Source organism: Gallinula chloropus (assembly GCF_964237585.1).
Source record: "Gallinula chloropus genome assembly, chromosome: 15".
NCBI lineage: Eukaryota > Metazoa > Chordata > Aves > Gruiformes > Rallidae > Gallinula > Gallinula chloropus.
Window position 1 is genome coordinate 7,286,279 of NC_140100.1, and position 26,248 is coordinate 7,312,526.

The 26,248-nt window shown below is 43.7% G+C and overlaps 1 protein-coding gene across 1 annotated transcript; it reads left to right on the forward strand.

Moving 5' to 3' along the window:
- CARD11 (caspase recruitment domain family member 11) lies at positions 1-25,849 on the forward strand. The gene is made up of 23 exons (XM_084271154.1): positions 1-208; positions 814-951; positions 1,560-1,885; positions 3,148-3,327; positions 5,246-5,398; positions 5,483-5,608; positions 6,092-6,289; positions 6,762-6,941; positions 7,968-8,022; positions 9,221-9,330; positions 11,010-11,113; positions 14,267-14,319; positions 15,128-15,260; positions 15,813-16,014; positions 16,825-16,951; positions 18,066-18,306; positions 18,712-18,808; positions 20,813-20,908; positions 21,850-21,982; positions 22,541-22,720; positions 23,885-24,009; positions 24,854-24,969; positions 25,532-25,849. The coding sequence occupies exons 1-23, from the start codon at positions 10-12 to the stop codon at positions 25,734-25,736; spliced, it is 3,477 nt and encodes a 1,158-aa protein (XP_084127280.1). The 5' UTR covers positions 1-9; the 3' UTR covers positions 25,737-25,849.
- Positions 25,850-26,248: the final 399 nt, after the last annotated feature.

A 26,248-nucleotide genomic window follows, 5' to 3' on the forward strand; every position in this document is an offset into this window, starting at 1 on the left:
GAGCCAGAGATGGATGACTGCCTGGAGACACTGAAAGATGAAGAGGAAGCTTTGTGGGAGAACGTTGAATCCAACCGGCACATGCTGAGCCGGTACATCAATCCAGCCAAACTGACCCCGTACTTACGGCAGTGCAAAGTTATCGATGAGCAAGATGAGGATGAGGTGCTTAACTCGCTTATGCTGCCTTCCAAAATTAACCGAGCAGGTAAGTATTTTGTGAATGGCTACGTCTGTATCCCTATCTGAACAGTAGTGTTGCTCAGCCTGGAGGGAGCCTGTATCAAATTGCAGATTATCTCATGGAAACCCTGTATCTCATTTGCAGGAGAGTTAATGTGAAGGGGGAATCTGCTGCTGCTCTTCTGATAACAATGAGTCTTTGCAGTGCTGTGCAGACCAGAGCTCATGGGGATCATATTCCCATCAAAGCCTTGGCAAATGTTTCAGTTAACGCAAGCAGCAGCCGCTGCCGTTCCAAGAGTAGACTTTCAGCTGTCTTGCCACGCTTCATGATTTGTCACTGAAGGGTCTGCCATCCTGCCTGCTAAGAGCTGCACTGAGTAACGTGTCTTCTGAAATTTCTGTTCCAGAGACCAATTCCCCCACACGCCTTCAGAATAGCGATCGGCGCAAACATAAAGAATACGTGGCATTACTTTATGAGTTCAGCTCAACTCAATTAATCAGCCAGTTTTTTCACAGCACATTGCTGTGGCAGAGACAACCCATGAGCAGGTTTGACTTCAAGGATATGGTACTTGCTTATGCTGCTCATGGTGCTGATGTGTCACCTCTGTTCTCTGTCCTTAGGTCGACTGCTGGACATTCTCCACACCAAGGGCCAGAGGGGCTATGTAGTGTTCTTAGAGAGCCTGGAGTTTTACTACCCTGAACTCTACAAACTAGTGACAGGGAAAGAACCTACACGGAGATTTTCCACTATTGTTGGTGAGTAAAATTGATCCAAAGGAGCCCGTTGAGATAAGGACTATCTTCAAGATGGGGTTTGATATTTCAGGCTAGAAATGGAAATAAAAACTAATCTTGTAGTAATATTCAGCAGTTTCTCAGTCCCCTCCAATGCAAAATGTGCTGGCAACAGGTAATGTATAAAGAAAAAGAACATCTCAGTTGTCTGAATGAAACTGAAATGCTTCAACTTGATTGACAGACATTACAAGAAATCTCAAGACAACAAACCTTCTACAACATTGGACATGATGCACACATGTGCAGCAGGTTGGGACCATTCAAGTTAACTCTATGGATTTGTTTTACAAGATTTGTGCTATTTCCACAGGCCTGGAAATAGCTCAGCTGAGACAAGACAAATGGAAAGGCTTTATGTTCTGTCCAGACAAGCTGTCTGTGTACACTGTGATGTGGGTAATAGTGTGCTGTGTAAGATTTGTATCTTTAGATATACAAACGTGTTTGTATTGGTGCATAGAGTGCACCTCTGTGCTTATTCTGGGATGTGTTTGTTCAGTTCTGCCAGTCCTTCTTAGTCTAAAGTTACTTTATTAGAAGTTGATAAGCTGTTCAAACCTTTTCAGTGGAGGAGGGACATGAAGGCCTTACCCATTTCCTAATGAATGAGATCATTAAGCTTCAGCAGCAAGTAAAGACAAAAGACGTGCAGCGCTGTGAACTCTTGGCTAAGTCTCGCCAGTTGGAGGATGAGCGAAAGCAGCTAAAACTGAACAAGATAGAGCTGCTGACCTTCCAGGAGAGATACAACAAGATGAAGGAGGAGAGGAACAACTATAACGATGAGCTGGTCAAGGTGAAAGATGAGAACTACAATCTAGCGATGAGATATGCCCAGCTGAGTGACGAGAAGAGCATGGCTGTGATAAGGAGCCGGGACCTCCAGTTAGAGGTGAGATAAATGCTCTGGGCTGCTTTAATCAGGAGCAACCATGGATGATGCCAGTGGCATCTGGCAAAATGAGAGCTTCCCTGACAGGGGGAAGGTGTGGAGCTCTCATTTGCTTTGCTTATCCAGATGATTAGAGGCATCGCTGTACGGAAAGACCAACTGCAGAGATGTGTATTAATGGCAGATAATTTACATACTTGTAATGGATTAACAGAACAGAACATACTTAAAACCAAAATTTTAAAACATAATCGTTCGCTAAAAACATAATTTTAGCTTTTCAGGCTGAATAATATCTTGGAGCTGTTATCCAGGTCTGCAGTACAGCTGCTGGTGGTTTATACAAAAAGTCTCACACAGACCATTGGAACAGCTCGAGGCCATTTATGAAAGAGACAAATGCTTCAAGAGCCATAAAATTCATGTTTGTGTGTGTGTCACAGATGAGATGGAGTAAACAACTCCCCATAGCAGATCTGGGCACTGGGATTTATTTTGGAACCAGCAATATCAGACATTTCACCCTGCTTTGTTCTTTCTCACCACCATTTGCTCACACCCCACCTGGGCGCTGTTGTGCCTTGGGGTCAGTGTCCCTTCCCTGAGGGGTGATGGCTGCTGCTGCAGGAAGTTTGGGCAGAAGGTCCTGTCTGCTGGCGCAGTCCTTATGGGCCAAGGCACTTGGGCATCTCCTTGGGCATCATTGTTGCATGTCTCTCCAATCTCCAGGGTCTTCCTTCACTTCCAGCATCTTTCCTGAAGCCGCAATCACCACCACGTTCTTCCCAGTCTCCCTTCTGTCTGAAACTACATCTTCTTTGTGTAAACCCCTCTTTCCTGTCCAGAAAGCCCCTGTTTTTCCTAAGACAAATAGTCTGTGTGAAAAAGTACAACATGCGGTCAGCCTCCCAAGTGTTAGTTCTGTTTCACATCTCTTTATTTATTGGAGGATTGAGGATGTGCCACTTTTCTTGTAGTCCAGATATTATCAAAATTTACAACCAGCCCGTACCACTTGTAGCTAGCAACAGCAGGCGTCTGCTTGAGAGTTCAACAGTTCAGTTGTGGACATTCAGCACACGCACACATACATCCAATTACCTGCTGCTTGTTAGCATTCTTGGTTTAAGCTGTTTTTTCCACCTATGACAGTGGATTTTCACTTGGAAGTGAGAGTGTTCTCAGAGCAGTAAATATCAGAGCTAGGAATGATTTATTTCCTTTCCTCTCTTTTCCTTTTCGCTGCTCCCTGGCTGCTCTAGATTGATCAGCTGAAGCATCACTTGAACAAGGTGGAAGAAGAGTGCAAGCTGGAGAGGAACCAGTCTTTGAAGCTGAAAAATGCAATTGAAAACCGACCCAAAAAGGAACAGGTTCTGGAGCTGGAGCGGGAAAATGAGATGATGAAGACTAAAATCCAGGAGTTACAGTCCATCATTCAGGTACAAAACCAGATTGCTACATTTAAAATTCCAGGCACTTCAGCTTATTTCTCCTCCTTACCCAGAGGGATTCAGCCAGCTTTGACCTCCCCTTGCCTCCAGTGCCCTCCCTCACCCCATTCTCCCATCCTGTCTCACAGACCCAACATCCCCTCACAGCATGCCCTTTAGGGTCAAAGTGTGTAGAGGGGGCTGTGAGAGTGGGACAGAGAAGCAGCAGGTTGTGACAGCTCCTACATTTTCAGTAAGGGCCAGAGAGCTGAGTACATAACAGGGAAACCGGTATATATGGGCAAGAGGAGGTGGCACGGTCCCTGCCACCACTCCTTACCCCAAACTCAAAACATACTCCTAGAATGATGCCAGGAAGCCTTGGGTGAAATCTCTACTTGCAAAGCTACAATAAGCGCAAGTGCAGACTTTGGTCAAACAGAAGGTTGTTTATATAGCTCCCAGCTGTCTGTACTACTCCTTGTACAAATACATGCACAAGGAGGAGTTCCACCAAAAAGAATTTGTTGTCTAATAAATCACACCGTATGTGAGAGATTGGCTCTTTCAAGGTGCAGAGCACAGCCCTTGAACTGCTGAGCATTCAGCTCCGTGTTTTAACCCCACTGTGCTTCTCTGCATCGGTCTGTCACTACAAAGCTGTGCTAAATAGCCAGCCCAGAAGTTTCTGACAGTGTCCCTGTGTCCTCGTATCTGTGCCAAAAGGTCCTAATGAAACAGAGGGTAATAAAGGTTTATGTACTTGGGTAGTCACTGATTACCAGAACGCCCTGTAAAACACTGCTGCAACTTGCACAGGGACCTTCCCTAACCTTGGTTTGGCAGGTGGGGAAAAGGGATGGTATGCGGCAAATATAGCACCGTGTAACTCTGTGAAGAGCTTTGCCAAGGATTGGGATATCTGTGGGAGTGCTAGGAGAGGCTTGTGGCATTTTAAAGTGACACTTAAAAAATTATCGATAGACTATGTTTCACAAATGGCTGTAGCCTCTAGCAGTGCCTAATGATCCTTCCTTCTCACACAGATCCTATTTGAAGGTCGATAAAGGGCATGGTATAGAAGGTGCTGGGAGTTCTGCTCCTTATAGGATCGCTCATTTTAACTGAGGTGGTCTTATAGCACCTAAAGAAAAACAGAGAAATAATCACAAAAGAACTAAAAATAGGATTGAAATTCGCCTAAGTGAAAGTATCAATAAACAAAAGGCAGTTTGTTTGAGAAATACTTGGGTACAGTTAGAAATATTAGGTAACCAGGGTGTCACTGAAACGTCCAGCTTAGCCTAGGAATTTAAAAAATAAATATTCATATTACTTGCATTTTATGTCTTTTTCATCTTCCATTTATGGTTAACTTTGCACAGCAATTTATTTGTTGGAGCCTGCTCTGGTAATCTCGTTAATTTTAAATCTGAAAGAAAATATATTGCTGGACACTATAGAAAATGAAGCAGAGGTACAAACTACCCCAGGCATGTTTAATATTCGTGGAGCACAGCTCTGCAAAGCCTCTGCGATCTTTAAAAATTCCCCTGAATGTTTTCTTAGGCCCTGCTCTTTGGCAAAGGGTGATTTTTGTGCTCAGTGAGAGCTGATTAATAGAGAAGAGTTTTGAATATAGGGCTTGGAGTGAAGAATTGTCACTGCATCCAAAGTGGATCAAATTATAGCCGGTACAATAAAACAGTAAAACAGTTCCTTCATCAGACTGTTCTGGGAGCGAGACACCTTTTATTCATCTTCTCTGACACTACTTTAAAATATGAACAAACGTCCATCTCTTCTGCTTTCCCATGGCAATACCATGCAGGTTTTCCGTTCCTCTTGTTACTGTCTCTGTTACTTTTCTCCCAGCGATGCTGTTCTCTCTTTCCCTCACCAGTCTCTCAAACATGTCTTTCCTCAGGCGGACAAGCGGGGTTTGCCGGATTCGGATAAAGCCATTTTGGATATCCTGGAACATGACCGTAAGGAGGCATTAGAAGATCGTCAGGAGTTGGTCAATAAGATCTTCAATCTCCAAGAGGAGATTCGTCATGTGGAGGACTTGAGAGACAAGGTGAGAAATGGAAGATGGAGTATCTCAGGCTAGTGCTCAAAAGACCTCCAAGAGCGGTGGTGGTTAACAGTGTGTCATTTCCAGTATCTTGAAGAGAAAGAAGATCTGGAATTGAAGTGTTCGACACTAGGAAAAGACTGTGAGATGTACAAGCACCGTATGAACACTGTGATGATACAGCTAGAAGAGGTGGAAAAGGAACGAGACCAGGTAGCAAAGAGTTAAAGTGGGGAAAATTAGTAGTAAAAGCCTGTATCTTATTTGTGTCACTTTGGGGAACTGTGGGTAATTGGACCCAAAATACCATTAAAAAATAAACAGTTACAAGAAATTGCTACTTGTTGGAATTTGCATTACAATAATTAAACACAGGGTAATGTTGGGTTGTTTCCACAGCGTAGCATCTGGCAGGCAGGACCAGTAAAGCTACTGCAGGCTTTATGTTAGTGTCAAGTCATCCGGTTTGTGCTCTGGAGCATTTTGCCACCAACCAAGAGGGAGCTGGAAATGAACCACTCTCATCATCATAATTTTTAATGGTACTGCTGTGGCACATCCTGGTCCTAACTGCTGTGTTAAGTGGTGAATGGTTCCTAGATCTGAAGTCCCTGTTCCAAACACCTTATAAACAAATCAGGCAGGAGAAGGTGTCATGTGTCCAGGTGCAAAAGAGGTTTCTTCTCTCCACTGCAGGCGTTCCGCTCGCGAGATGAGGCTCAGACCCAGTATTCACACTGTCTGATTGAAAAGGATAAATACAGGAAGCAGATTCGAGAGCTGGAGGAGAAAAACGATGAACTCCGAATTGAGGTGGTTCGGAAAGAAGCTTGCATTGTTAACCTGGAGTGCAAACTCCGACGGCTCTCTAAGGACAGTAACTTTCATGACCAGGTAAGGGCTGAAGAAGATAGGCTTGAAGGATCTTTCTAAAAACCTTTTGGTGTGGGAGAGGGGACTTCTATTAATTCCATCCATGAATTAACTGGAAAAATATAACCTCCTTCTACTAAATGTCAGTGCTGTGAGTTCCTCAGTACAGTGAGGTTCAAGTTGTCCATGTCATGCACAAAGCTTGACAAAGGCTGGCATTCCACAACTTGGTTTTAAATGGAAGGGAAAGAAATGCAGACAGACAATTAATTTCTACACTAGGGTAGAAAGTACAAATACTTTTGAGGAATGTGCCCCAGTGAACAGAAATCCCCACAAATGTCAACCTGAATTACTAATGTGGACCTGGAGCCACATTCTGCATGAGCTTCGGAAGCACTTCTGAGTCACTGAAAGTTCAATCAGATTACTCCAAAGGGAGGTCATGACTTGTACCAAACTGGTCTCAGAAGTGTTTCCTTCCGGTCTTCAGAGTTTACCACAGAACCTACCCACGACCATCATCTCCCAGACCTTTGGGTCTCCTAGCACAAAAACCAATGGTCAGGAAGCAGATGACTCCTCCACTTCTGAAGATTCTCCAGAAGACAACAAATTCTTCTTGCCTGATCCAACTCGACTCAAGAGAAGAGTGAATCTAAAGGGAATCCAGGTGTGTCTTAATATGAGGCTGGAAGGTTGTAGTGCAGGGATAGTTGAACTAAGAGATGTAATACGTGTTGTGGTTGTGCCTCTGAAAGTGCTGCACTTGTAAGGACAAGAACAGGTTTGTATATGATGAGGAGCTGTCAGTTCTTGCCCTGTGGTGATTAGCATCTTATAATCAGGCTTCACAGACCGTTCTCTGCCCCTTCTCCCAGGTTTGTGTATTCTCCTTGCTCCCACTGTTCATTCACATTCTCAGAGTGTTGTCAATAGATCGATCCTTTCCCTCCTTACAGCAGGTTGGGGGGGAAATGACATAATGCCCCAAGTCCAGCATGCACAGAACTGAAGATGGAAAACGAAACATCAGTGGAAAAGCTCACATCAGCTGGAAGGAATAATAGAAAGAAATGGACGCAATCTAGAGCCAAATTAACTGCCTAATTTAGAATTAAATTAGGGCAATTTCCTCTCACTTAAGAGTAAGGGGTAGCATGAGTTAGGGCCGTGATTTCCCCGACTAGCTGCATTCATACAGCTATTATCTGAGGTGATATTCATGAATTGTAAAAAATATATAATCTAACATTCAGGGGTTTAAGCTTCTCTTTCCTTTCATCTGCATTTGAATTCTCCTGCCCTTCATAACCTTTCTGAGCTCTGACTGTCATTATTACTTATGGCAATAGAGCTGCATTTTTTACATCACGCACTCCAAAAGGATGCCTGTTGTATTAACAGCTGCCTGAAACCAGTCCCAAGGCACCCACTTCACCTTTTGTCTCTTTGTTTCCTTAGCAGAGCCTGGAAATTGCAATGCATTTGGGCCAGACTTTTCAAAGTGGTTAGGCAGCTAAATCTCTTTCACTGTGGTAGTATTTAGATACCTAAATATCTTCTAAATGTGGAGTCCTGTTGTTTAAAGGAGGGCAAATATATCGCAGCCTAACAGTGAAAAAAGGGGTGAAAATACCTGTTTTAGCATGTGGCAAATATTCTGCATTTGTGTTGATTTTTGTTCTCTTCCTTTTAGATAAATCCAAGAGCTAAATCCCCTGTCAGCATGAACAAAACGTCAGAGTTTCAAGGTCAGAAAGAGCACCCGTGTCCTTATTCCTTTGCTGCTGCTTTGTCTCATTCACTTAATCTCTTTAAGTTGTTTTAACAAATATGCCAACCAGGGAAATTCTTAACTAAGTCCAAGTCAGTGAAGTAGACAGTTTTTCCTCATACTGAACAATGTCATAATTTAAAGTAGTTAAGTGTCCTACCTGAATCACTTCTCCAACCAAGGATACTTCCACAGACACACAATATTGCATTCCGTAGCCTACTTACATTTTCTTTTTAGTTTATAAAAATGTTGAAGTCATCAGTGTAACACCTGGACTAAAAGTCATTATACTATTCTCTTTCTGCTGTCGGAAAAAACCCTTCAAGCTGAAAAGACCCTAATCTAGTGATCATCTAATGAGTTTCTTTCTCCTTCAGCACAAGGGAAATAATTTAAAATCTAGAGCATTGCAAAGCTTGGAGGGAAGGAGGTTGACCCACCCATCAGCTGGCTGCCAAGCTACCAAATTCACTGCTGTCTGAGTTTCTAATTCCTCTTATTTATGTAGCACTGTTCTCGAACCAAACACCATCTTAGGCAGCACTTCCTTTGTTTACGTGTGGCAGCTCACTCAGTGTTTTACACAATAGGATGGGAAACATGGTTCCTGCTGTAAGATATCACATGTTAAACAGTGTGTTTGGTATCAGGTAATGTGCAACAGCAGTACAAATTAGAGGTGCTGGGAAGGGAAGGAGTCAGCAAAGTCGTTTGCACTGGGGATACTGAGGGATCTGAAGCTTCTCAGTCCCTGTTGTAAATTTTCTGCTGTAATTAAAGCATAATTCAGTGAGCCGACCATACTGCAGGCACCAGATTCACACCATGACGCTAAAGCACGGATTAATAAAACAATCCTTCTTTAGTTTGCTAAATAGTATTCCTAGATCTAATGGAAACATACAGGGCCGAGTTGAAAGAGAAAGTTGGCAAGAGGCTAGCTGGAGTGGTGTGCCTTTCTGTTCTTTGTCTGGACGCTGATGGGGAAGGAAAGGGAGCAGGGCACAGGGTGCTTCCTGGAGACCCCTGCGGCAGCGTGGGGGAAGCAAGATAAGCTGAAATGGAAAGATAACCCAAGTGGTGTTGCAAATCTGTGAAAGACTCTGCCTTGAAAGTGATCTGACATACTTTTCTCTGGTGTCTGGTTTTTTCTCTGTCATCTGTGAGCGCAGCAATCAGAGCACAGGATGAAGATGGGGCTGATGCCAGCAATGGCCGCACAGACACGAGCTCCTCTGTTTCCGTCAGTAACTCCATCAGCAGCTGTGAAGTCAGCAAAATTGTAAGGAGCCTTCAGATACCCCTTGCCTGTCTATGATAGTCTCTCCTAATGTAGTTCAGAGCTTCCGCAACCCAGTATTAGCACTTCACTGCATCCCAGCTGTGATCACATTCAAGGCCTTTGTCAGAGGCTCCCTTAATCCTTTTACCAGCATTTTGTTCAAACCATGTTATTAGCCTTTTCCAAAATCACAGAATTGGTTTATGTTTATTTAAAGATATTTCAGAGGTTTTTATGACCTCTCACTGTCTTCTTATGTCATTTTACATTTACTGTCAGAAGAAAGAGATTTTCTTTAAAAGCTGCTTTGTAATTTATTTAAGAAAATTTTCAGGGGTTTTGGAGCTCTCTAATGCTTTTCCTGTCTATAAGTACCAGTGAGTGAGAAAAGGGGTGCAGATCACAGTGGGAAATTTCTGTATACCGTAGACAAACCATTTCTGCCCTGCTTGCTATATGCCCATAATCTCCCAAGGTAGATATTCCATTATACATATGTGAACACTCACACAGCAGGACAAGCAGACAGAGGCAGTGCTCTTGCAGAGTGTTAATAACGAAGAACAAAACATCTTTCTAGAACACTGTGAAAAATGCTGCCCCCAGGAAATTAAAATTATATCCAAGAATAGCCAGGAAAGAACTCCCTGCCATTTGTAATAAGCTTAGCTGCATTAGGAATGTTCTTTGGAATATCTGTTGGATATTTAGATGATTTATACTTTCTTGACTGTGTTACAATTTAGAGTTTAGTTTCCAGTTGTTGTGGTTTAACCCCAGTGGGTAACTGAGCACCATGCAGCCACTTGCTCACCCCTCCACCCCAAGGGAATGGGAAGGAGAATGGAAAAACCTCAGGGATTGTGATAAAAACAGTTTAGTAAGATAACAAAGGAAGAGGAGAACAACAGCAACAACAATGTATTATAAAACAAGTGATGCCCAGTCTGTTTTGGAGCAGCAATCCCTGGCTCACTTTCCCAGTCCTATCCAGAACCTGACGCTCTCTGACAGGGATTATCCTGTTGTCCAGCCCAGGACAGCTGCTCTGGCTGTGCTCTCCCAGCTCCTCATGCCCCTGGCAGGGCCTGGGGAACTGAAAGGTCCTTGGTTTAGTGTGGCCACTGCAACTGTCCAGTGATGACTCAAAACATCAGGGCACTATCAACATTATTCTCACACTGAATCCAAACCCATTACTAGGAAGAAGAGTAACTTCATCCCAGTTGAAACCAGGGCACTACTGTTCTAGATTAATCACTAAATGTATGGGTATCTGCATTTTTCTTCCTCATTCCTACTATTTGTATATATGTATATATCCATTCTGGTTTTCATCCTCTCCCTCTTATATGTCAGCTGTGCAACACACACTCCACACAGCAAGGGTAAAGTTAAAACTCTTTGGTAGATCAGCCAGGCATGTGGTCACAGTACAGGGTACGGTGCCAGCACACAAGCTGTGCACATTGCTAAAATATGGAATATATGAATATGAATGCTCTTGTATGTAGCATTCTGCATGCCTAGAATCCATTTTTCTTGGTGTTGCATGTGCTTCACAGTGCAGAGGACCACTGGCAAGCCAGCAGGTTAATGCTTCTATAAGTTAGAAATAATAGCACATTTAAGACAGATAACCTTACTGTTGCTTTGGTTTTGGGTTGGTTTTTTTTAAGCAAACTCTGAGGAACCGCAATGACAGTATCATGTCCACCACTCCTGAGCCTCCAGGAAATGATTCCATAGTCCGACGTTGCAAAGAGGATGCCCCTCATTGCAGGTAGGTCACCACACTGGTGAAATACACCTAGAACTTGCTGCCACAAGGAAGAGGGAAAAAGGGGACATAGGTGTCCTTGCATCTGTCTCTGGTCGGAGAGCTATTTTAGGCAGCAGGACTGACTTTCTACACTACTCAGGGCTGCAGTCCTTCATCCCTCATTTTGTCCAAAGCACTCAGGAGTCTCTGATACTTCAGCTGGGATGAATGACATGTGGTACCACTGCAGCTCTGACTTTTTTAATGTACATAATAATAAACAGCACTTTAGGAATAGGCACCAACGCTATGGAGAATGTGCTGCACCCCGATAAACTGCTGCGGCTTCTCTGCTCCATGCTGCCTGTGCCTGTGTTCCTGTCCTTTCCCCTCTCAGAGCTCCTCCTTCTCTGTAAACTGCTGAAGTAGAGCAGAGATGCTTGAATGGCTGTGAGAAATGGTGGGGAGAAGTGGAGGAGGGAGGTGGTTTTTGTCAGGCTCGGGGCTCTGTATCTCGATGGCGAGAAGCCCTTTGCTTCACCTTCTGCTGCAGCTTCCACTTCTGTTGGGTCCTGGCTGGACTTCCCCTGCGAGAAGCTGGCAAACGGGAAGTTAGTGGCAGGAAGCAGAGAGACCTTGCCTGCCTCACAGTCCCTGAAATGGCACTGACCCCTTTTCTAAAAGGTTTCTAGCAATGCAGTACCTGGACATGCTGTTCTGGCGTCGGTTCCAACAGCATCGCTGTTTGGATCGGAAACATCAGGAGATGGAAAAACCTTCCCTAAAGGTCCCAAACAGAAGGAGAAAAGAACAAAGCCCCAGCAAACCAATTTAGAAGAAAGCAATGTATGTGGAGGGCTTAGATCTTCATTAGATCTGGTTTTTAGATCTAATCCTTGTTAAAACTTTCCTTAGATTTTAAATGCTTTTCAAAACAACCTCATCTCTGGCAGACCACCACTTTTCCCTCTCTCTCTGCAAAGCTTTGCCAGACAGCCTTCCATTGAGGGCACCCTCAGCTAGTTCTTCCACACAATTTTCTAAGCTGCTCAGGATTTAGGCAGAGTTTATTCTAGTCTCTATTAGCTTCTCTTACAACATCCTCCAAGACCCTTTTTAAAGTGTGTCATGTTAATTCAAGATGGGGAGAAAGGGTCCTTTTGTTAATGATTTTGATGTTTCATGTTTCAGGTGCTTGAATAGCCTTTGGCATGCCTGAGCTTTTAAATATTTGCAGTATATTACAGAATGCAGGAAAGATTAGCTGGATATTACTCATCTTGTGGCTTTATTTCACTACAGCTCTGATTATATCCTGTTCCATATGTGAAGGCATTGCAAGACTGAACTGTATTGAAACCTGAGAATATTCCTCATATTAGATACTCTTTCCCACGGGCATGTGGAAGGAAAAGATACCCTGGAGCAAGGTCTGATTGTGGCCTTCCTTTTTTGAGATAATAATCACTGAAGTAAGTCAAGAGCATGCCCAAAAGTTCACTGTAGTATATAACTTTATAATTAGCCCACTAAGGTTTTTTCACTTGTTTGCAAACACAACCCAAAATAATTTCAGTTTGCATACCGAGTTGCAGGCTTCACAGTTCAGCTGATTTGGATTTGCCTAAAAAGAAATGTGAGATTGTAGTTTAATATGTAAGAAAAGGTGTGTTATTGCCCTGCTTATGCACGGTGTAAATACAGCTGCTTCTCCCCAGACTGGCTACTGAAATTCACCCTTCACCTGAAGCCAAATATGAACAACATCAGCTCCTCAGGAACCTGCAAATCATTCTGGATGGGAAAAGCAGCAAGCTGTTATGTAAACAGCTTTGTAACCAGGGGACATGCTTTAACAAGGCAGCCAGGTCAGTCCGTGGCTGGACATCCCCAATATCCACTTAAGAGCAAAATTTTTGTGAACTTTAACTATTTGTTTTTAAGGCCAACCAGAAAAGGTTGTGTTAGTGGGAGCTGGACTGGGACCTGAGCTGGGGCATACCAGTTTCTGTGCCAAAGCTTGGTCAAGAGAGGTCCTTCTCCCCCTCTGCTCTGCTCTGGTGAGACCATACCTGGAATATTGTGGCCAATTCTGGGCCCCTCATCTCAAGAAGGACATAGAACTCCTTGAAAGAGCCCAGCACAGGGCCACCAAGGTGATGAGGGGAGTGGAACACCTTCCTTATGAGGAGAGTCTGAAGGAGCTGGGCCTCTTTAGCTTGGAGAAGAGGAGATTGTGGGGTGACCTTATTAATGTTTATAAATATTTAAAGTCAGGAGGACAGAGCCAGGCTCTGCTCAGGGATGGCAGCGATAAGGACAAGGGGCAGTAGGTGCAGCTGGAGCAGAGGAAGATCCATGGGAATGTAAGGAGGAACTTTTTCACTGTGAGGTTGCCAGAGCCCTGAGACAGGCTGCCCAGAGAGGTTGGGGAGTCTCCTTCTCTGGAGGCATTAAAACCCTCCTGGATGCTTTCCTCTGCGATCATTCTGGGTGATCCTGCTCTGACAGGGGGTTGAAATAGATCATCTTTCAAGGTCTCTTCCAACTTGTAATGTTCTGTGATACACCTTGTCATTCTGTTGCTGTAGGTATCTGAGTAACAGCAGAGAGTATCACTATAAAATGCTGCAAGGGCTTTAAAACCAGTAGGTAAATTTCTCCTTCACTCCTGCACCTCAGTCCCTTCCCTTGCACTCACTCTGCCTGTCAATAAGCTCCCAAGATTTTTGATGAATCATGGAAAAACCCTCATGCTGTAGTACATACAGAGCAGGCATTATGCAACCATTTATCTCAGTGCTGAAGCAGGTGTGATGTAAGTCACACATATGAGACCATCACTCAGCAGCTTCCCTTTGTTTTCAGCACTATCTTCGTTCCCTCACTGCTGTTAGCAATTCCTCCTTCTGAATCTTCTTGCTTTTTCACATGCTTCCCACATTGGGTGACACATCCTATCTTCTTGCCATCTTCCTACTTCTTTGGCAGGTCCACAAGTATGTCACCTGCTTATTTTTTGCAGCTACACCCTTGCCTGATGCAACACTTCCAACATCTTTCTTTTTCACAGAAATTCCTCCTTCAGAAATTAATGAAACCTGCTGAAAGTTGGGAAGTTAATAGCTTTCTCTCTCTCTCCCCAATTACCTCATGCTGTGTTTTTAATTCCAGCCTGGTTGACGATGACAATGACAGCTTTGGAAATGATGCTTTGGAGCTCGATGGTAAGCAAAAGGATATCGTGTATATAGTTGAGCTGTGAGTTCTGTGTGATTAGCTCACCAGCTCCAGGTACTGTCAAATAGCCAACTCCTGGTCTAAATAAGATGGGACACATAGTTTAATAAAAAATGAGTCCGTTCATTATAACAAGAAAACAAAGGGGAAGCTAGTGGTGAGGATAAGAAAACAGTTATTCCCAAAGAACTAAGTGGGAGAAGGATTAGACTGGATGAGCAGATGGAGGGTGCTTGGCTGAGGTTGCAGGTTGGTAAGAAGACCTCCAGCCTTAAAATGAGGAAAACATCAAATTGTGAAGGAAAGATTAAAGAAGACAGAGCTAGACTCTTCTCAGCACTACCCAATGAAAGGAGAAGATGCAATGGGCACAAACTAAAGAACAAGCAATTCCATTTAAATGGGGGGAGAGGGAAGAAGCTTTTTTACTGTGAGGGTGGTCAAACACTGAAACAGTGTTGTCCAGAGAGGTGGACTAGTCTCCATCCTGGGAGATACTAAACCCCAACTGGATAAGTCCTGAGCAATCTCCTCTAGCTGACCCTGCGCTGTACAGGCAATTTGACTAGGCAGTCTCCAGAGATCCCTTCCAACTTGCTGTTCTGTGAGAGGGATCAGGAAGGTCCACTAAGCAAGACTGGCATTCCTTGCCATGGCCTGTGGACATGAGTCATGCTTCTGCATCAGGAATTTCCCCCTTTAGCTTTGGCTGGAATCGATCCAGCATCTGTTTATTCCATTTCCATTTTTCTCACTCCATCTAGGACTCATTTTCATTCTTGTTACTCTTTGCAGACGACAGTCATGACAGGCAGTCTCATGGAGCTCCTTCAGTGCACTCTTCCTCTTCTTCTCATCATTCAGAAGGCCTGGACGCCTATGACCTTGAGCACGTCAACTCCATATTTAGAAAGTTCTCCCTGGAAAGGTATTTGAGATGCCAGTTTACCTACCTTGGACAGAGACTGAGGGGAAAGGTTACTGTGGTAGAGGTCCTCCATTTATCTATTAGTTGCTGAAGATATAATGGCAGCAATATGAGGTTGCAAGTTGTTATTTGACACAAGTATCTCATGCTACTGTGCTAAGACTTTACTTCTGTATGTGGGCAGAAGTATAACATTATTTTGGAGCCCTTTCATATCCTGAAAACCAATGGAGTTCATCCAAAAATTTCAAAAACTGAAAGGCAGACAGAATGTTCCAGGGGCTTAAATATATCCTTGTGGTCTTGTTACCTTGCTGCCACAGGTTGCTAGGTGAGGTGCTATTATACGTCTGAGTTAGTCATACCAGAGCACTTAAAGCTCTTCTTCAGAACTTTTGCAGTAATGAGAAGGATTTCATTTCAGAGTCCTTGGATCCCAGTGGTTGATAACACTGGAAGTTTATTTATATGTCTCTCATTTATTATGCATGCATTTAACTCTGGTAACTAAAGGCTGAGATAACTAACTGTTGCTTCCTTCCATGAGAACAGACCTTTTCGCCCCTCTGTGACCTCTGTTGGTCACATCAGAAGCTCCTGCCATACTATCCAGCGCGTAACACTGAACGGAGAAAGTCTCAATTCAGAAATCACTCTGGTTGGGGGCAATGCCAAAGGCAGCTTCATTAGCTCTGTCAAGACTGGATCGCTCGCAGAGAAAGCAGGCCTGCGGGAGGGACACCAGATCCTACTGGTGAGCAGGAAATGATCGTAAATGGTATTGGGTGCCTGTGCACCAACAAGGGTGCACACTCACTGCACTACTTCACTTTTTTCTTTCATCTTGTATTAATGACAAAGCATGTGGCTCATGCAGAAGGAAATCTGCTGTTGACTGTGAAAGGATGGGAGATACGTATTTACGGTCCCCCCAGCACACGCTCTCTCACTTTGCAGTAGCTCTGAAGAGTGGGAGAGATCAGAGCAACTGATGCATCCTTTACTGGTGTGTTGCACAGCTCAGCTCCTTGGAAAAGACTAGAATGGAATTTGCTCTCCCCTTCCTAGTATTGTCCCACCTGAAAGGAAGTTCACACTCCTTGGCTTAGCGGGATGACTTGGCTTGTCTTGGGACTGGCCGTGTTACGAGCAGCCACTGTGTGAATGGGAGGGAGGGCTGCACAGCTGCATCACTGCATCACCTAAGCAGAAGTTCAGGAGTGCTTCTGCTAAGTTGCTCTTTGCTTGGTTTCTTTTCCATTGCCAATGTTCCCAAACCATTTTCCAATTAAAATGCCTCCAAGGGGAAGAAAAAAACCCCACAATGTATATTCCCACACTACTGGGAAGCATGGGATTGTCAAAGAGCCACAGTTCTGTTGACTGCTAGAGTTCCTAATTTGAGAGGAAAAAAAAAAATTGAATAATTAGAAAGTAATCTGCATCCTGAGAGCAAATGACCTGCATTGTTTAGTCAGAAGAAGATTGTGCTGCTTTAAAAAAATGGTCTAATTGACTCAAAGGTGGAACCCGTACTGGAGAGTAATATTTCTTTCATGTCTAGTTGGAGGGCTGCATCAAAGGGGAAAATCAGAGCGTTCCCTTGGATACTTGCACAAAGGAAGAAGTTCACTGGACAATTCAGAAGTGTGGTGGTCCAGTAACAATCCAGTATAAATCAAATCATGAAGGTAAGACCAAAAGTATTTCTCATCTCAAATAGTCCCGGTCTGTAACACTAACTTGTCTGGATGAGGATGACAGAACTGGAATACCCTTTGAATTGGTATAAATCAGAAGCGTGCCCACTGATGTTAATTATGGCTACTCTGTGTAACTGCTCCAGCTTTCAGCTTTGTGACTGAGAAGAAAAAGTGACCCCATATGCTTGTCACTACAGGACTCTGAAGAATTTACATGGTGGCCCAGTAACGACGTGACTCACCAAGTGCACTGAGCTTATTTTTATGTACAGTTTTCTGCAGTACAATGTAGTGAGCTGAATCATCTTTATCCAGCTGAAGTCGATTTAGCATTTACCTGATGGAGTTTCTCTGTTTATTACCTTTGTGGCTTTATCTTATCTTTAACAGCTGGAGTGCATGTGTGATGAACAGAATTTGATTTTAGTTTTCATGGCCTGTAATGATAATTTCAGGTGTGGATCAAAAATTACATTCCAAAATCCATTTTTTACTGGTGTATATAAATTTGCAGGTTGTTTGGGGTTTTTTTAATGCTGGTAGAGGATTTCAGCTGCATAGATCACACAGGAAGTGATGTCTTTGATTTTCTTTGATGTTTTCAAAGGTAGCAAAGACTATTGCAATTTTTTTTTGGAGCACCACTTGTCTGCAGATAAAGCATGTTATAGATTGTGGGAGTGCCAATTAGACCTAATAATAAAGGGAATAGCTTGTCATTAAATTTGGTGGCAGAACTCAAGCTGTACTTAGAGGACACGCTGTATCTGCATCTGCAGCTTTGTTGAGAAGTTCTCTGTTTCGCAGGACATGTGGAGTACTGAAAATGGAGTTCCCTAAAAGTATCACTATAGTGAAAATATTGTCCCAGATTCTGATACCAGCAGCATATGAGCTGTTTCTGAGTCAATGCCCCATCACTGTCTTTAAGGCGCAGGCCCATAACCTTGTTGTAACTAGTGCAACTAGCACTCTGCAAGTATAAACCCTCTCTTGGAGGAACCTCAGAAGTTTGTGCTGTGTGCCTCTCCCAGAGGGTGCCCAGCAGTACTGGGGTTTGACCAGTAGCCATCATGCTTCACCCCTTCCTTGGCTGCTGCAGGTTACCGGAAACTGCTGTCGGAGCTGGAAGAAGGGCTGATCACATCAGGGGACTCATTTTACGTCCGCTTGAATCTGAACATCTCTAGCCAGCTGGATTCCTGCTCCCTGTCAGTGAAATGTGATGAGATTGTCCATATTCTTGACACCATGTACCAGGGGAAGTGTGAGTGGCTGTGTGCCAGAGTTGATCCCTTCACAGAAAAGGACCTGGAGATGGGGACCATTCCCAGCTACAGCAGGTGAGTGGAAGGTTGAGGGATCACGACTGAGAGCATTGGTTCTGTAAACTGGGACAGTCATAACTGCTGTAAGGAAAGAGGTATGTGCCTTATTTTTGACATAAGGCCTGGTGATGTTAAACTGTAAAATGAGCTATAAAGGTTTAGCCTCCAGATGTTCCCTGACAGAATAACGTGAGTTTCTTAAAAAGTAGCATGGAAGAATATGCTGTGGAGATTCTGTAATCCTTAACTACACTGCAGTCCTGCTCATTATCTTGTTCCTGCATTTACTGTGTGGTTTAGTCAGTCCTCACTGCTTTTTCTTTTTAATCTTTTCTGTAGGCAGAGATCCATTTCAGTCCAGCCTTCTCCTGAGCGGTTTAACAGATATCTTGATCTATGTGATCCCATCCTTTCTTTCAGAGCCCAGCAACTTCTTTTAGTGAAGCTGCAGCGTCTGATGAACCGAGGAAGCAGGGAAGAGACAGAAAGCTCATATAATACCCTTCGGGCACTCCGGGTAAGTATCTATGAACAAGGTCTTTTTTAACACCTGTTACCCAACTGCTACCTGTTGTATGTCAATTTCACCAAAAATCCTGGTTGTACTCTAGGTAGGCTTCGATTGTCCCAGGCAATGGGCACCTTACATTTGCTTTTAATCATATAGTCCCTGGAGATGGACCTAGCTCTGCACACCGTTACCCCTCCCAGCGATGAAGGAGTACACTTTAAAAGTCTAATATCTGTTGTGTGTCTTAGTTAATCCTTTTCATTCTTCTCTGCCTGTAAGCCTCTAATGCGTCTTTATATCCACATGAGGAAGAAGCTGTGTCCTTGGAGTTAATAATCAGAACTATTTCTCTCCTCCTGTGAACAAGTGTCTAATCCACAGACCTATCATTGCCCCATATTAGACAGACCCGTCTCTTCCAACCTACGTGCTATGGAGAGAAGTGGGATTATCAGGTCCTCCCCATAACAGCCCTGCCAATTTTTTCTTTTCCCTCAGTGAAATTAATTTGGTTTTATGTTTTTTCAACCCAAGAATTCCAACCTTACATAAATAAAAAGTAACTTCCTGATGTATTAGTTACCATAAGTTATGTTTAACATATGTTAAACACCTTAAAGACTGTGATATGGACAGTGGGATTGAGCACACCCTCAGAATGTGTGCCATTGACACCAAGCTGTGTGGTAGGGCCAGCGTGCTGGAGGGAAGGGATGCCATCCAGAGGGACCTGGACAGGCTGAGAGTGGTGGGACTGCATGAAGTTAATCAAGGCCAAATCCAAGGTCCTGCATATAGGCTGGGACAATCCCAAACAAAACAACAGTCTGGATGGAGAAAGGATTGAGAGTAGCTTGGAGAAGAAGGACTTGGGAGTTTGGGGGATGAAAAGCTCAACATGACCTGGCAGTGCATGCCTGCAGCCCAGAAAGCCAACCGTGTCCTGGATGCATCCAAAGTGTCAAAAGAGGGGATTCTGTCCCTCTGCTCTGGTGAGACCCCACCTGCAGTGCTGCACCCAGCTTGAGAGTCCCCAGCATAAGGAGGATGTGGAGCTATTGGAGTGAGTCCAGAGTTGGCCACAAAGATGGTCCATGGACTGGAGCACCTCTGCTATGGACACAGGCTGAGAAAGTTGAGGTGATTCAGCCTGGAGAGGAGAAGGCTCCGGGGAGACCTCAGAGCCTCTTCCAGTCACTAAAGGCACTACAGGAAAGCTGGAGAGGGACTGGTGCCAAGGGCAGGGAGGGCCAGGCCAATGAGAATGGTCTTCAGCTGCAGGAGAGGAGGTTGAGATGAGATGTAAGGCAGAAATCCTTCCCGGGGAGGGGGGAGGCCCTGGCACAGGGTGCCCAGAGAAGTTGGGACTCCCCTGGATCCCTGGCAGGGTTCAAGGCCAGGCTGAATGGGGCTTTGGGCACCCTGGGCTAGTGGGGGGGTGTCCCTGCCTGTGGCAGGGGTGGCATGGTGTGGGCTTCCCACCCAAACCAGTCTGGGGTTCTGTGGTAGGTTATTTTTAATGCTTGGGAGACATACAGGCAGGTTTCTAACATCTGCAGAGACACTGTAGCCAGTTCTTGTGTTTGGTTTCAGTCAAGGTTGTGTCACCCAGTCCTTCTGTATCCAGTCTGTGCTGATCAAAGGGGCAGCGATGCCTGCCAGTGATGTCACTGAAAGCAAAAGCTTTGCATGCTATTTCCTGGTGCAGAAATCACCTCGTTCTTAGGCAGTGGAGAGCAGTCTCCTGTGAAGAAAGGAATGTGGAGGAGCAGTAACAGAAGCTGTGTTTCTCAGCATAGGCCGTGCTATGGCGACAGTTTGCTTAGAGCATTCTACTTGGGATAAACATGAATCAATCGTTATCCCTTCTGTTGGAAATATAAAATACCTGCTTCTGCTTGTTCCATTCCTCAAATGCTGTGATTTAAATAACCAACCAAACAACTCACAAACAGCAAAATTAAAAAAAAGAAGGAAGGGAAAACAAATTCCTGTGTTATTTTTTACTAGAATACATTGCAGCCAGAGGAGCCTGCACCACAGAACGATCCCAAAGCCAGCCCTCGCCTGTCCAGAGCAAGCTTTTTTTTGGGCCAAATAATACAGGTAACGAAGTTCAAATCCTTAATGCAATGTCTGACATAGTGCATCTGAACAGCAGATATTCTGAAGTTATCCTCATTTCCCCAGAAACCCCACCTCAGGTTGTATCCAAATTTATTCCTATTAAAAAGAGAATTAACATATGAAAAGGGTGAACAGGTCATGTTTTCTAACTGCTCTTGTGATGTGAGGTGTTTGTATTTAAGTGCCTTCCATCCACTGATGTAGCTTGATGAATCAAACGTGCCTGCTGTCAGAGGCTGAAATGTATTTTGCTTGAAGCATAAGGACAAATCCACTGGGCTTGACCAAATCCTCAAGTCTCTGTGAGATGAGTTTCCACCAGTAAATAGTCCTTTAATTGTAGGTCAATGATCCCGAGTGTGACAGAGACTTGTGTGGGCAGAGGACAAAAAAGTCTTGTGAAGGAAGGTGGTTTTGAGGGTTAACAAATTCACAGGAAGAGGAATTAATGTTTGGATAGAGGAATAGTTGGGTGGATGGGAAATGAAAGCATGAAGCCCATCTCTTGGTGTAAAAATATGCTATTTGTGAGGATTTAAGTCCCTGTGGTACAGCAAAGAAGTGGTAGCGTTATGTGTATAACCTGTGATACAGTTGTGCAAATACAGAGTGAGGGTGTTACTCTGCTGTGGACACATCAGTGCTGGTACTGGTGATAGCAGGGAGCTCTGTGAAGGAAAAGAAATGCCGCTTAAGAGCAGAGAACAAAATAAGAAATCCCAAAGGGGATTAACAGAGGCTCTGAATCAGATCTATGATATTTAAAGAGCCTTAGAATTCAGTCAACAGATCCATGGAGTCTTGTCTTTGATAGACATAGGTAATTCAGATCTTGTAGATAACAGGAGTGGGCTCATGAACGCACGGGAGAGTAAAGAATGTAAGAAATGAGGGTCAAATCTCTTTGTTCACCTTTTCAGTTTGTCAGTAGGTCTGAAAACAAATATAAGCGTATGAATAGTAATGAGCGAGTCCGGATAGTCACTGGCTGGCCCTCTGGTCTGGCACGAACCTCGTCTGAAGCAAAGAAGCTGTCTCCTGATAAACTGGAAGGTATGGATATAACACAGTAAAAGCTTTTCTACACATTGCACTGGTACAAAGGCCTACATTAAGGCCTACATAACAGCAGGGCTGTGACAAACATCATAGGTCTTTCCTATTACTAGCATCTGTGGTCCACTCAGTGCACAAATTCAACAGCATTTGTGACCAAAACTGGTTTTGTTAAAGTGCTTGGGACACTAACTCTTCATGAGCAAGTTTAGGACACTGAAACTTTCTGTTTGGTTGGCAGTTGTTCCTCAGTGCCTTCTTGCTCTTTGTCCAAAAACATTTAATTCAAAGTAACTCAAGCTGATAAGCAGAAAGATTCTCCAAGCAAGTGTCCTGTTAAACTATGAAATAACCTCTTGAAAGCAAAAGGCACTTGAATTATTTATTATTAGGTTGGACATCACACTACTGCACATATAGTAAAGACAATGCTGGCAAAAGAGAAGGGAGGACCAGCGTGACTAACCATGTCATTTCTGGTTCACGTGCTTCTCCTTTTTCTCCAAATACTGATGGAGAGGAAAACAGAAGATAAATGTCTTGTTCTTCTCTCAGATTCGGATTCTGAAAGTGAAATCAGCAAGAGGCTCAGTCTGATCCCTTATAGTCTGGTGAGACCAATCCAGTGTGACCGCCGGCGCCCTGTACTTTTCACTCCCACCATGCTTGCCAAGACCTTGGTACAGAAGCTTCTCAACTCTGGAGGTGCCCTGGAATTCAACATATGCAAGCCAGGTAATGGGATAAAAAAGGACCATGACTGTTAACCCTCAGTGAAGGAAATATGCCTGCACATGTAGGGGAATGTGCATGTGGTAGTTCCTTGAGGTGCTTCAAGTCAGATCAGAGTTATATGTAGCTATTAATCCTGCTTTTTCAGAATATCTGAGATATTTGAATGTTTTTTGAGCCAGCCAGTGCACACGGCTAGGAGGTTCTGTGTCTACGAATGTCATCCATGTGCACGCTGTGTGGTTGCTAGGCTGCCCCTCAGAGACTGAAATGCTGTGAGAGCTCTTTCTGCTTGCATACCGTTTGCATACTGCATATCTAGGCGATGTGAAATTCTGATTAATTTGTTTCTAGTATTTGCCATTATGAGGAATATCTTCCCTAGAGCGACTTTGGGTTTCTATCTCGTCCAAGGCTGTGAAGATAGTGCATTTGATCTACTCAAAAGACTGATTTTCCTCCATGCTAAGTATTTACTATTAAAGCAATATGCAGCACTGTGATTGCTGTAGGGCAGGATTGTATACAACACAGCATTAAACACAGCTGACGTTTCATTTTTACACTAATATTGAATACCCACCACATAGTATGCAGCCTTACAGATATCCAGACAGAGAAACTGAAAAGTTAAGTATTATAATAAATATCCCCTGTCTTGCAACATAAACCAAAAGCTTTGATGTAGAGCTACAATTCACGAGGGGGCCAGGATCACACATTGCAACCTAAGCCAAATTTTTCAAAACTTTAAACACAAATGTTGGAACACTAAATCCTTGTTTTAGGAGCCTATACTGAAGAGACCATCTTTTTTTTCTTTTTTTTTTTTTTTTTAGCACTTCTCAGCATCCTCCAGCCCTGAAATGTTAGGATATAACATTAGGTGCTGGAATTGTATTTACTGTTTTAATTTAATGCCTTCACAGTGTTGTAGTAATTGCCCAAGGCCTCATTGGTGCAGGATATAGCTGAGACGCTCAGCTGTGATCAGATTAGGCTTTAATTGAATTCAATGGAAGAAATGAGGCAGCTGTTGAGACAATTCATTGCTCGTCTTCTTTTCCCAAACCATCCAAACATCCGATGTGAAGTACCCTCAGACCGTTTTCTAGGTGTTGTGTTGTTGTAGTCTTGATTTTTGTCCCCATCCACCTCTCTTTGCAGATATTGTAACAAAGGAAGAGTTCTTAAGGAGGCAGAGAACGGAGGCTATCATCTTCAGCAGAGAAAAGAATATGAACACATACGAATGTATTGTACCTGCCAACATCGAGGCTGTCGCTGCCAAGGTGCTCAGAGTGCTCTGCACCCCCTCAGCCTGCTGCCTGTGAATCTGTCTGCAATGTGTGTCTCGTCTTGAATAAGAGACTGGCCAATTTACAGTTGCATGTTCTCTCTCTTGCCCACTTTCAATCTCAGATTTTATATTTATTCTCCCAAATGGCTTTTATTTGTGCTCTTGCTTTTCCTTCTCTTTTTCATCCTCAGCCATATCCTTTTATATTCTTTCTCATTCCCTGTGATGACCCACATTGATGCAGCAAAATATCCTTTCATTTTCAATGCTCTGTTCCTTATTGAGTTCCTTTTCATATCATAAGTATATATGAATGTGCAAGAGAGTAAGAGATACAAGGGCCTAGACAAAAGAAAGGATAGCCTGAAACACCGACACGGGGCTGTACAGCACAGAGATAACAATGTCAAAGACAGAGATCTCATATCAAGTAGAGTAGATTTGATGCACAGCATGGGAAAAAGGAGAATTAAAGTGTTGGGTTTTTTCTCTCACAAGTAGTTGCAGTAGACATTCCCTCTGAAAAAGAGCGAGCGTGTGTGTTTGTGTATATATGTAAAACTGGTATTTTATCCCACTCTTCATCTTTAGATCAATTCCTTTCTATTTTAAACCTTTTCAGAAAGCTATTAAGCTCATCTGTTATTTAACTGAGTAGTTCTAAACCAGTAGGAGGAGTTTGGACTTTAAATGTATATTTGATGAAAAAGGTTTCACATCAGCACAACGGTAAAGGGAGAGCTTTTCAGCTGACCCCATAAGGTATGGAGACCTTTATCTCAAGATTCCCCGGCAGTGAATGTTCCTTTGTGACGCTGTTATGACTTTGTTTTTAGAACAAGCATTGTCTCCTGGAAGCTGGAATAAGCTGCACAAAGGATTTAATCAAAGCCAAGATATATCCTATTGTTCTCTTTATCAGAGTCTCAGAGAAAAACATCAAGAGGTTCAGGTAACATATCAAACCTTTTGCATATTTGATATTCCATCTTATTCAGTGAATAATTCTCGAGTCCAATAATGGCCTCACTGAGAGAAATAATGAACCTCTCCTTGCTTTGTCTGGTGCTGCTACAGGCACTGTTTCCTCCCATGACTCCTCCCTGGGATCTTACAACTGGGGGAAAACGGGAATTCCCTGCATCTAGCCCTCTTTCACTGGCACTGATAGCATAAAGCATTGCAAGAGGATGAGACTGAAGAATATGTGGTTTTCTCCACACTCAGCACTCCCACAGCGTTTCTTAGGGTGATGGCAGCTGGAAGAAGAAAGGCCATAAACAGTTGCACTCTCCCTATGTTCAATCCTCTTAAATTGTTTCCCCATAGCAAATATTTTTCCTTGGGGGCAGCATGGACTTAGTGGGAGGCTAGATGTGGAGTAGCTGTATTCTCCACTGCTTTTATTGCTTGTATATGCTCAGTAGAAAAATAAATTCTTGATGGGACAGCTGGGACCACGGGATTAACTTAAAATGTAAGACATTTATTTTTGGTCTGCTCATTCAATATAGGAAACTATTGCCAAAGCCAGAGACTGAAGATGAGTTTTTACGTATGTGCCGTCAGAAGGAGAGAGAACTGGAAGCGCTGCCATGTCTTTATGCCTCTGTGGAGGCAGATGCTTGGAGCAGTATTGAAGATCTTATCCGAACAATAAAGGACAGGATCGGAGAAGAGCAGCGTAAAACCATCTGGATAGATGACGATCAGCTATAAAAAAACATAAATAAAATGGAGCTCTTTGGTGACACAAGGACACAGCCAGGTGGAGTAGGGGGCTCGCGGATTTCTCTGGGTAGGGGCCCGGTGCTCACTCCTGTTTCACCCTTGCTGGCAGAATGCATGTATGGAATGGAACTGGAGCTGCATTGGACAGCCCGTGTCTCGGGTGCTGGGGGTCTGGGATGTAGGTCAGACCACAGCCACCACCACAACTCCTACCCACTGGCATCTCCTAAGGGACAGCGACTGCGAAACTTGTGAGAAGGACAAAGATCTTGAGCGGGAGCTTGGGGTAATTTATTATGCTAAAAATGTGGAACTCATTTGTTTCATTGAAAACTCCTGATGAGACCAGATTAGAGGAATCTAAGATGAACAAAGCATTGGGCTAAAGGATGAGGTGAGATTCTGGCTGCACTTAATCAGGGAAGCTGAAGGTTAGCTGGTAGCAACAGCAACACTACCACTGATGGCCATAGCAGTTCCATAGCCCTGTTTTTCCATAA

Excerpts from the sequence above, each read along its gene's own strand:
- CARD11 (XM_084271154.1), top strand. The coding sequence starts at position 10 with ATGGATGACTGCCTGGAGACACTGAAAGATGAAGAGGAAGCTTTGTGG. Across the intron at positions 20,909-21,849 it reads TTTTGGGCCAAATAATACAG|TTTGTCAGTAGGTCTGAAAA; the intron begins GTAACGAAGTTC and ends TCACCTTTTCAG. Across the intron at positions 24,970-25,531 it reads AAAAACATCAAGAGGTTCAG|GAAACTATTGCCAAAGCCAG; the intron begins GTAACATATCAA and ends CATTCAATATAG.